Genomic DNA, 12,388 nt, shown 5'->3' with positions numbered 1-12,388 from the left:
GTGCAGTTAGTTTATGTAAGTTGCTTAGCATTTTTTATTCTCTTTCTTTGTCAAATTGCCTAATTCCGGAAGGTACCTTAGCAGATGCTCAAGACATATATCCGAGATTTATTCTTTTGAAAAACTCAATCCTTCTTCTTTTCTTCCAAATATGAGATATTCTAAGTGCTCTCTTAATATGAAAATGTTGTTCTTTACGCTTGCTGAAATGTGAATGGCATGTTGTATAACAGTCTCTCTTCTTTTCTCTCCCAGGAGCTCTTTCCAGTTAACAGACAGAGCGTGGATCATTTTGCTCAGTACTTCACTGACGCAGGTCTTAAGGAGCTTTCCGACTTCCTCCGAGTCCAGCAGTCCCTGGGCACCAGGAAAGAGCTGCAGAAGGAGCTCCAGGAGCGTCTTTCTCAGGAATGCCCGATCAAGGAGGTGGGGACCATGGTCTGACATCACTGCAAACCCGTTTAGCGAGAGGGATGATGTAGCCTGTGCAGCACAAGCTTTACCTCCCTTAAGGAGACCTCCCTTTGTTTATTGCTATGAACTTGAGGCCCTTTTCATACCATTTAAATGAGCTCGATTTCAAAGTATTGATTCAGACTCCTCCAGGATGTTCCAGAAAATAATGAGTATTTCCACACAAGTGACTTATTTACCAGGTTGCTATGGTTGTCAAAATGTTTCATCTGCTGAATAGATTTCCTCTCCACTAGCAGTATACCTCGATTTATGGTGGTTTTCCCATTTTATTGCAGATTACATAATATGGTTGAGTATTGGGTTAATATATATAGGCTTTAATTTTAAGACAAAAAAGGGGTGATTTTGCATTCATATCATGGGTAAAGAGCAGCTGGACCAGTGGCTCTTTGGATCCCACTCATAATAGTTGCGTATTCACATAACATAAATACTACCTTTTTGTATAGCTATCTTTCATACAGCTATGATTGTATCTTTTTTTTAAAGTCCTGCCTGAAGAAAACTTCCTATTTGAACTTTAAAAATTTTACATGATAATTCAAAAATTGCATAAAGAGTCCTTTCCTGGGCTTCCCTGGTGGCGCAGTGGTTGAGAGTCCGCCTGCCGATACAGGGGACACAGGTTCGTGCCCCGGTCCGGGAAGGTCCCACGTGCCGCGGAGCGGCTGGGCCCGTGAGCCATGGCCGCTGAGCCTGCGCGTCTGGAGCCTGTGCTCCGCAGCGGGAGAGGCCACAACAGTGAGAGGCCCGCGTACCGCAAAAAAAAAAAAAAAAAAGTCCTGCCTGAAGAAAACTTCCTATTTGAACTTTAAAAATTTTAACATGATAATTCAAAAATTGCATAAAGAGTCCTTTCCTTTTGCCACTTACTCCCAAGTCCCAAATCCTCACTATCCTGCGTGCTCACAGCCTTGCAAGGTACCTTTTGCAGTTTAAGACTGGAGAATTCCAGACTGATGCTGTCCAGCAGGTGGAGGTGTTGGTCCTAAGTCTCATGGCATTAAGGTCAGCAATATAGTCCGTAATCTTTCTCCAAGCAAAGAACTTGAACATGATTTAACATGGGGAAAGAAAAGCAAACCAAATAACACTGCGATACCTTTAGGTGCAGAGATGTCACCTTTCTTTGCAGCTTTCCCCAGCCCAGCTGGGGGACTTGGACTTCCCAGTTCCTTCTGTTCTCAAAGGCTGCTTAACCCACAGCTGACCCCCCTGTACCCCAAGCCAGCAGGAAAGAAAGCAACGTATTTTCATTAAAAAAGAAAGGAAGGGAGAAAAATAGCTGTACTACTCACAAAGTAGTACACGTGAGATATATTGATATTATGGTTTTTAATAACTTCTGAGGCCCACACCTCTATTTGTGATTCTATTCAAAAGGAGAAAGATTTTTCCAAACAAGTTTAATATAAGATACACTGTTAGGCAGATTTTATTCCATACGATCAGGTTTTAGGATACATTTGCATATCTAAAAGTAATTCTGAAGAGAAAATAGCCTGCTGAGTGTTGCTGCTTTGATATGTATCATATGTAAAGTCTTTGCACTTTACAGTTTATTTACATGAGGCATGAGGATCATCAAAAGCGATAATTAAAGAATGAATTGTAGAGAATGCCTTGTACAAACCCAAGACATTTTTCAAGAGGTTTAAAGTTAAGGATCGGAAGTAAAAATTCACAACTCTATTGCCTTCTTCAAACCCCAGAAAGTCAAACTGGCTTAAATAATCTTTGCCCTGCTTTACTCAAAGGGGTTCCTGCCTGTAAAAGAATAGCCCCTAAGAAACCACGATTCTCTTTTTTTATTTTCTATTATCCAGCACCTCCTGGCCAGAGATAAGCCTATTAATTTTGGGACTAAAAATAAATCTGCTTTGAGAACAAATCATTGTGTTTTTCCTGCCTCTCGTAACTTGAGAGTATATACCAGGAAGGGAGGAACTGAGCAGAATATTTGTCTGCCCCTAACCTTTTACTGATCGGGCACAGTGAGAGGGGAACTCCCCATCTGTCTGTTACTCTCTGACTTCTTTTTTTGTGAAATTTAGGTGGTGCTCTATGTTAAAGAAGAAATGAAGAGGAATGAGCTTCCAGAAACAGCAGTGATTGGACTGCTCTGGACCTGTATAATGAACGCTGTGGAATGGAACAAGAAGGAAGAGCTCGTTGCCGAGCAAGCCCTCAAGCATCTGAAGGTACAGGGTCCCAACAAGGCACAGTCTCAGCTGCGGGCCAACTGCAGCTCTTAACAATATGATAGATGGCTTCTAATCATAATTCTAATCATAATTCGCCCACACTCAGTCCACACTCAGTCCAAACGTACTTCCTAGTGTTTTTCTTTTCAAATTTACCACTACCTAAAATGTTTCAGATGTAAGAGCTTATGAAATACCTAAGGGTAAGTTCTTACTAAAAACAATGTCAGAAAATCCACAGAATAGTCAAATATTCAATATTTAAAGGGAAATATAGTCTTAACTATTGATTCTCCTTCTACATGACAAAAATTCTTAATGAGTATTTTTTAAGTAAACTACAAGCTGACATTAGAATTTGAAAACTGAGTGGTGGAAGAAGTCAACTGATTGTGTAAATTGTATATTTTTGTGGGGAGATACATATGTTTTTGCTTTTATTGTCCTCTCCCTATAAAAGTGTCTTAAGACAAGTGGAAGACTTAGAGCCTGCCTTCAGAGTTTACACTTGAATTGGGAGGTCAACAGGTACCTAGTTTAAACTAGGTAGGATGTAAATTCAGATAACTCTCAGGATTTAGGAGGACAGAGCAGTGAGTAGCCTGTGCAGGTTAAGTTGACCAGGGAAGGCTCAGAGGGGGAGTTAAGTGTTGAGCTGAGTAGGTCTTAGAGAAAGCAATAGCCAAACATCAACAACTGGAAGCCAAGGTCATTTGGAACGAAGGGAACAGTATGAACAAAACCATAAAGACGACATGTGGGGGGTCTGGGATGTTTAGGAAGGAGACGCCCACTCTTCCAGTGAAAGAGCCACACTTCAGTGATGGAGGGGTCACAGCAGCCCTGGGAACCTTTGGAACTTAGGAACTCTGTCTTATTTTCACAGGACCCATTAGACAGACACAGTAGCATAGCAGTTATCTTTAATATAGTCAGAATTTCATATTTGGTTTCTTTTAGTGGGTACAGTGAGAGAAATCTGATAAGGTGCAGGGATAAAAAATTCATTTTGATTGGTCACAGTATTAGAATAAGATAATCCTCAAAGTGAAGATTTTCTAAGCAAACCTCCAGATTATTGTTATGATTCAAGTGGTGTCAGCCCTGCACCTCCCACGAGAGTAAATGGTTTTACTCCCCACTTCTGTTCCAGCAATATGCTCCACTCCTGGCTGTGTTCAGCTCCCAAGGCCAGTCAGAGCTGATCCTCCTCCAGAAGGTTCAAGAGTACTGTTATGACAACATCCATTTCATGAAAGCCTTTCAGAAGATTGTGGTTCTTTTTTATAAAGGTGTGTATCTATGTTGTCCTGCCACTATGTTTCTATGTTTTGTTGAAGCTTTTCGAGGGACAGAGTAGGGGGTGAGTCAGAGGGGGATATAGGTTAATGATAGTCTTTGAGTTTTAGTGATGCAGCCATATTATGTAGAGAGAGAAGGTGCAAACACCATAGACGTGCGTGGCCTCAGGAACCAGCCTGATTAGGCCCCTGTACACTTGTCACTGGTGGAAATTGCTAGAAGACTGGTGATGAACCAATAATTTTGGTGGGGAGGGATGGTGAAAAAGACTGTAATTACAAAAAATAAGGTCTGTTTTTGGATTGTAAGGGTTAGCTATAACGGCGATGATTACCAAATGTTTACATATAGTATGTTCATACCTTTTCAGATGCCATAAAGCTGACTTTAAAATTGCTGAAATAATTAGCTTTTCACTTTGTATTTTAGTTATTTGACCCAGCCATTCTCCTGTTTTCCAAGGAAATGGCTATTTTTAGAACTTCACATTTACTGTCTTGTTATTGTATTTATAAGGATTAGGTTGCCATGACAACCGGCACAGCCAGTTTATTAAAAATGAATGCTATTAGGGTTTTTTTTTTTTTTTAACATCTTTAGCTATTAGGGTTTTAACTGATCTCAATCTCTATACCTATAGTATATGAAAAAAATGATCCTGGACTCTTCTTTGGTCTAGGTTTCTGTAGTTTTATGAAGCGGGGGGAAAGGAGCACCTAAATGATATGTTTTGAACATTATGTTTATTAGAAGTTACTGCTATCTTAAATGGCATAACACAGAAAAGGCTAAAGTATAAATTAATACCAACCAAATGTTTCTTTTCTTTTTGATGTGTTCTTAAATTTGTCTATCTTGAATGACAAGTTGGGCATTTGGAATGTAAACATTTTACATTACTGATTACTCGCTATTTCTAAAATGTTTCATAGCATTTCCCAAAGAGTTTTAACTGGCTCTCCAGATTCTTCAAATGCATACATCTTGCCCACAAGGGTTTGGGTCATTTTTTGCTTTCTCAGCACTAAGGTATTTGGCACAATTTCCATATCAGTGGGAGACGGTGATGACTGCCAAGTCCCATTCGAAATTCAGTAATAGGTGTTTTTCTGTGGCCAGATCTGAATTTGCCCTCTTGGATGTGGTCATGAGATAGCAACGTCCTAAAACTAGGGCTTAAATGATACCCAGGGTCATGAGATAGCAGTGCCTTAAGTCTAGGTGACCCATCAGAACCAAACCTGCAGGTCCTATGGCCAACCCACCTATGGTACCCAGGAGCCAAGAAAGAGGAGCAGCCCCCCACAGCCGGTGGCCATTCTGTCCACACTGGCCACGGCTGGCCCCATTTTAAACTGGTAGAGAGGTCTGTGGGATAGGTTTCACATTTGCTTCGTGAGTGGTCAATATTTTCCACTACAGAAAAGCAAACTGTTTATAAACTAGCTTTCTTGTTGTTTCCTTTCTTGTTGTTTAATAGCCAACCCAACCAAACAGTGTCTCTTACCAAATCCTTGTTTTTAACTGAGATGTCGTTGTCTGAGCCTCGTCTGCAGCAATACCTCATTTCATGATTATACTTAATTCAAAAAAAACAAAAAATAAACTACTTTTTATCAGTAAAGGCATTTAAGTGGTATATAAACTATCAAAATCCTATTCTTCAAATTTCTCATTTTAACCATTAATGAATGCCAACATCCTTCCCCATTAAACTTTTTATAACAACTATGAACAGCTAGCAAAACTGATTGCTTTATTTCCTATTCTTCAGCCCCAAATGCTAAGGAACAGTGACCTGAAATTATCAAATAACCAAGCAAAAAATAATAATAATAAAATAAAATAACCAAGCAGTGGGCCCTGAGAAGTAAAAAGAAGAGGCATTAGCTCTTCCTTAGGCCGTTGAGTAACTAGGTAGTCAGCTTTTTTAAATAGATTGTTTCAGTTAGTAAGGCCTGTGGCAAGTATGAGCAGGCCCAAGGGAACACAGGGGTTAAGTGTCAATAACAGTTTTATTCTGGTTCAGTTATTTGGAAACGAAATCAGGAAGCTTTTACAAATGGAAACCTAAACTATATCACTGAAAAGTTAAAACTAAATGTCATTTTCTAGGTAATTTCATAATTTTCCACAGAATTATACATACAGGCTGCTTTTTTTTAGTAAAATAATTGCATTTTTTCTCTTGAGAACGTGGAACCCCCAAGGAATGATTGTTCCATACTACTGTTAGGAGAGTTACTGTGTTTACCTTCCTTTTTGAATAATAGTTTTTACTTTGACCTTATTTCATCCAACAAACACTTGTGCACCTGGAGACATACATTTCATTTGTTTTTATGAGGATTTGGGTGCTCTTGTTGTGTATTTCATATGCCTAGGAAGGCTTGAGGACAGCATGTATTAAAGCACTCCTTTCCCAGTGCTCGTGTGCATGTGACTCACCTGGAGAGCTTGTTAAAACAGATTCCCCAAGGATTCTGATTCATTGGGTACAGCATTGGGCCCGCAAATTTGCATTTTAACAAATTTCCAGGTGATGCTGTGACTGTTCATCTGGGACCACTGGTCTAAAGGGTATCGGATGCGAGAAGGGACAAATCCCATGAACTATGGTAACATGGTTAAGATTATACTTATCATTAATTCCATACACACATATACATTTTTCAAATATCAAATAGTGTCTTGTTTGTTTCTTTTATCTAGTGATGTGGATCGCTTGACATTTTGCTTTCAAGCAGGTTTTCAAAAATGTAATGGAGGGCTTCCCTGGTGGCGCAGTGGTTGAGAGTCCACCTGCCGATGCAGGGGACACGGGTTCGTGCCCCGGTCCGGGAAGATCCCACATGCCATGGAGTGGCTGGGCCCATGAGCCATGGCCGCTGAGCCTGCGCGTCCGGAGCCTGTGCTCTCCATGGGAGAGGCCACAACAGTGAGAGGCCCGCGTACCGCAAAAAAAAAAAAAAGTAATGGAAATCATTTCTTCTTTCCCATTTTAAGTCTCTATTACATACACCCACCTTACTGTATTTCCAGAACTTGAGGATAACAGAAACATGAGGGTATGATTCCTCATGTCCCCTTTGAAAACCTAATTACTTAAATGAATTATATTATTAAAAGATTTTTAGATGTTTTATATAAAAAACAGTGGAATGAAAATGAATAGACTTTAAATAATAATGCTTTTCGGTAATGAAGGGAGCAAGTGGTGATTGGTCACTTAGTGAAGATTTACTTTTTGTACTAAAATCTAGATTTTTATATTTCTAAGGCAGTAGGAAAAATAGTAAATTCATCACTACTTTTTAAATATCACATTATTCACTTTCTAAAATAATTTTCTTTCTTCCTGAAGCTAACTAAGTACCATAGTCTCAGCATGTAGGTCTGAAAAATATATAACTACCTTCTCAAGTACCGTTAGTATCTCTATCACGGCTTTTATTGTTTGCAGATACTTCTTAGGTTAAATTCTGTTCCTCACGCACATTTTTCTAAAAGAAGTTTCTTATTCTTGTTCTAAAAAAAAGGTTATTTGCCTTCTCAGCATATAGTGCCAGCTTTCTTAAGGAAAATTATTTTTGACTTGTGTCCCTATGTGACACTGCTAATAAAAAGTACTGAATTTTCTAAGTTCCAAGTGACACGTGTTCAACTTAAATATTTAAATAACTAACGTTACCTAAAACTTTGCAGTTCTCAAACCATTTTTACAATATTGTCTCTTTGACCCTCATGAAAACCCAAATTTTGAATTATAACTCTACACATTGAGACATATTTAGTTTTTCTCATCAAGTTCATCCATTTGTACATTATACATTTATTGAATGCAAACTAGATGGCAAGTCTTATGTTATTAAATGCTGGGAATGAGATGCTGAACAAAATAGTCCTTGACTTCCTAGATTTCAGAGTGTAGAAGAAAATCAAGAATCATAATCACCCTGTCCGTGGCTAAAATAAAGCTCGTACAGATAGATGCTGATGAGGAGTGGAAGGATGATAGAGGAGGGGCCCCTAACTCAGAGCTGAAGCTAACTTGGAGAAAGAAAAAGGAAGGCTCTCAAGGGACACAAGTATTTCACCAGAGATGATGAAGAAGTTGGCCACATCGAGGGGAGAGAAGTGTACTGTAATGTGAGGGGGTTCTGTGCAATCGTAGAAAGTCTTCCTTTCTTGCTGTACTTTTCCTGACCCTCCGTATTCCTAGTATGCATTTTGGGAGATCCCAACACTTTGTCATCTTCATCTCCCAGTTATAATGAACTCCTCTCCCTACTTTTCCTTAGTGGGAAAAAAAAGTTCTCTTTCTTCCTCATTTGTCAAGGACTTCCTTCCTTTTTAGATTAGACTTCTCCCTACACAAAAGTTGACTTTCTTTTTGGTGTTTGTGCTTTGCCGCAGAGTTGCCCTGTGTAGGTGCTTATGTCCCTTCTTATTTTATTCCCCTGGGACTAGAAATTTGGTCCTGCAGCAGGTGTTTATTACTAAATTAGCTTCTTCTAAGAACTCAGCTCTGCACAGTCTGTCTGATTTTCAGTGGATGAGACCTCCTATAAGTTTTACTTATCATGTACTGTCCTTTTCACAAGTACAGTCACTGACAAGGATTCTAGTAGTTGCATGGCCTCTTTCGGCCTCTGTGGGGCAATAAAACTCTCAACCTTCAGAGAAAGAGCTCTCAACCTTCAGAAGGAAAACCTAAGACAGAGTATCGCTAAACTACATTCTCCGTTGCCTTTCCAACCTGTACATTGTGTCATAACGTGATTCATTAAGGCGAGGAGAAAAAAGAGAATTTCTCTTTACATGTTTAATTCTATGTTTTGTTTTATAACATTAACAATAGCAGTTATATAGTACATGCATATAATTTATAAAACAAAAAATACACATATGTTGTGTGTACACACTCAAAATTGTCTTACTGATAGGGGAGCATGATCAAAACAGTTTGGAAATTATTGGTCTAAATCACAGGCATTTTAAAGATGTCATAAAAACAAATTACATAAAAGGGACTTTAAAAATCCATGTTTGAGCTAATTAGCATTCCTGAAAGGTTTCCGCAAAGCCATCTTACCCAGTAACAGGTCACTTCCTTGAGCTGTAAAGCATCTGCTCCTCATTGGTATGAAAACTGGACTTTGATGGCAAGAGGTAGAGAATCCTTTCATCATTGTGAGTGGGGTGTGTGGAGCTGGAAGCACAAGAAACTAAAAGACTAGAAGCTAAGAGTAATCCCTTAGGGCTCCTGATTATAATTTTTATGTCTAGTCCTTATATATGAATAAATCCAGACTTCCTTCTTCCTTTGCAAAATGTAGTGTATTTAATGACCAAAATAAAAAATAAAACAAACTTTATATTTTCTAAAACCAATCATGTGCATTTTTAGTCAATTTGACCTCTTCAATTGAATCCAAGAGCCAATTATTAATTTTAAAACAACAAAGTTTTTGTTATGAAAAGATCACTGAGGTTTTGAATGAAACCAGTATCAAATCCTTTCTCTTGTTTTCATAAGTTAAAGGTATATTTTAACTGAAAAAACATCATTAGAATGATTTATCAGCATTTGCAATGGATTGGGCAGGCGTTGGGGACAATAATAAATCCTTTTTATCTGTATTCCATCTCATTTCCCACACCAAAATCCCAAAAGATAACCCATTAGAACATTGGCAAAGTCTGTAGGCTATTGTTTTCATATTCCCCTTTCTATTCTTAACATTAAATATTCTAAATTAATGGTAACTTGAGGATATCAAGGCATATTTGTGGAATTTAGAGTTCTAGGTAATAGTTAATAGATAACACTTTTTGTTTCTCTCCTAACAGTGTACAAGGAAAACATTACTCATGTGATTTAGATATTGTGCTGTAGGAAAGTAAATTTAGGACTTAGTGATAGAGTAATGTAGAACTTTGGATTATGTGTGTATTGGTCCCATGGTACACCCAGGAAGCTCATCATTATATTTTATTATTAACATTATTATTGCATCCTGTCTACATTTTTTTCATTTGCTTTTTTTTCCTCCTAAAGTAAATCCCCTTAAAAGACCAGTCATTTGTGGTTGCTGCTTAATCAAGATGTGTTTGCAGTTGGTGGCCGGACACAGAGTGTTCTGAAATGCTGGACTTGATGATTCATTGGCAGAATTACAAAATAACCTAGTTTCCTACCAGCAAATTAGCTCTGTGAGATTTTCAAGTCCCAGTACCATCACCATCACTACCCTAACTACTAAAATACACAGGGCACTGCGCTGTATGGAAATAAGCTTGGTTCTTGTCTTCTGATAAGTTTCAATACGAATTTCTTTTATAAAAGAGCTTTAATATTTGAAGTGATTGCTTTCTATTAAACTATAAGACATGAAGTTGCTTTAAAACGTGACATGTATGTAGTACCTTTGAAACCTTTGATTTGAAATTGCAGCTGATGTGCTGAGTGAAGAAGCGATATTGAAATGGTACAAAGAAGCACATGTTGCCAAAGGCAAAAGTGTTTTTCTTGACCAGATGAAGAAATTTGTTGAGTGGTTACAAAACGCAGAAGAAGGTATGATTCCATTTAACAACTCTGGTGACCATTTAGCAAATCCTTTCTCACTATAATTCAAAATAGCTCCCCCCTCCACAGATTTTTCTTGCCTTCCTAAAACTAAAGTTCTGAGGTGTGTTCCATAGCAGACATTTTATCCACCTCTTAGCCTTCCTTTCTGAATCAAGGCAATGAAAACTTCTGCAAGATAAACAAAACCAAACCAAAACCTCTTAAATTATTCCTAATTTAAGGGACAAAGAGGAAGAAATAATCAGCAGCTGTGAAAGGAAAAAAAATACATTTGGCTTAATCACATTTATGGGATTATATCGATTTTTATAGCACCTTTACCAGTTGACTGGTATTTAAAAGGGCAATACAAGTTGGAAGAACGATAATGAGACTTAATCCAACTAAGCATGAAAAGTTGCAGATCCGGAAAAATATAAATAGTTTTAGTCACCAATAATATTTCTGAGCATGTTGCATTTTTAGAAAGGTAATTTCGTTTAAAAGCAAAAAGGAGCAAAAGTTTGCTGCCTGCCCTCATATATGACTCTCTTACCTAGTAAATGGATGCCTAGGCAAAATGCCTCTTTTAGTGGGGGAGGGAGATAGAGTAGAAACTCTTTCATGACCTTATTTAAAGGTGTCTCAGAAGAAATGACCTGACTTTTCTCTTTCTTCTCTCCTAGAATCTGAATCTGAAGGTGAAGAAAATTAGACGGCTCAAGAAGCACAATACCTAGGTCACCACACAACACTCTTACTGGGAATGCTGAACCATTTCAGAAGAGAAACTTGGCTTCTGTTTTCACAAAGGAAAAAAAAAATAGGATAGGCTTCCCTTGTGCAGAGGGGGAAATGGTTTTTGTTTTTGTTTTGTTTTTAAATGGAGCCCTGAGGCATCAGCTATTATACTTGGGACTCTACCTCTCACTCACTATATGCTAACTTAAAGCCATTCAACAGGGAGTCCAGTAGGTGTCTGAAATTAAATACTCCACAGACTCCTCTTTTTTAGCTGTATTTTTCAGGTACTGTGTGGTGAATGCCCCACTGGTGTCTATTACAGGGCCACTTTGGTAGTTGTGTATCTGCTCGTGTATGTGATTTGACAAACAGTTTTTTAAAATAAATGGCTTTTTAAAAATCTGGGCTTATATTTTCAGAGCTTTTATTTCTTTACTGTCCTGACTTCTTACACAGATTACATTTCAGTGTTAGGCTTTTTTTCCCATCCAAAATGCTGAATTGTTCTTGTCTATGAAAACACTTCTGTTCCTTTTATCATCATAACTAATACACTTCACTTATCTTTGTAGTGAAATAGAAATCAACCCCAAAATACAGGCACATAGCAGTAATACCAAGAAGTGATATTATTAATAATAATTATTATCTATATATGAGAATGTCATTTTCATTACACCTGAATGACTGGAAGTCATAGGATAAAGAGCTTTAAAAGTATTAACTCACCTACCCCAATATGGGACACTGCCCTGGAGATGAAAACCACATGGTACTAAACAAAGACCATTCTAGAATGCATTGCCTTTATAGCATAGTCCCTTGAGAGAAAAGCAGGAAACCGAAGGGAGGGGTATCTGATTTCTTCCAGTCCATCCGTTCACGGCAGGTCTCCATCATCTACCTATCCTTCCACCTATCTAAAAATTAGAACTATGAAGTTAAACGGTAGTCACGTTATAGAGTGCATATGTAATGTGTTTATTTGAAGTGAAAAAAATGATTAATTTTCATTGAAAACAAAGTTGGCAAACTCATTTGACAAGTGCTGACTGCCAATTAGGATACGTGACAGGCACACTCTAAA

At 38.1% G+C, this 12,388-nt stretch overlaps 1 protein-coding gene across 4 annotated transcripts in view; it reads left to right on the top strand.

Moving 5' to 3' along the window:
* BZW2 (basic leucine zipper and W2 domains 2) overlaps positions 1-11,701 on the top strand; it is a 60,132-nt gene extending 48,431 nt beyond the window's left edge. For 3 of the 4 annotated variants that reach the window (XM_082633144.1, XM_082633143.1, XM_082633145.1), the window contains 4 exons: positions 256-426; positions 2,532-2,678; positions 3,835-3,973; positions 10,441-10,634. In XM_082633144.1, coding sequence (XP_082489270.1) covers positions 256-426; positions 2,532-2,678; positions 3,835-3,973; positions 10,441-10,619 — 636 coding nt within the window. In that variant the 3' untranslated portion in view covers positions 10,620-10,634. Of the gene's footprint in view, positions 1-255; positions 427-2,531; positions 2,679-3,834; positions 3,974-10,440; positions 10,635-11,243 lie in introns of those variants that run through there. The other variant, XM_082633146.1, reaches the window with a different exon arrangement.
* The last annotated feature ends 687 nt before the right edge of the window (positions 11,702-12,388 follow it).

Source organism: Mesoplodon mirus (assembly GCF_964341445.2).
Source record: "Mesoplodon mirus genome assembly, chromosome: 9".
Classification (NCBI taxonomy): domain Eukaryota; kingdom Metazoa; phylum Chordata; class Mammalia; order Artiodactyla; family Ziphiidae; genus Mesoplodon; species Mesoplodon mirus.
This window is presented reverse-complemented; position numbering and strand designations above follow the sequence as displayed.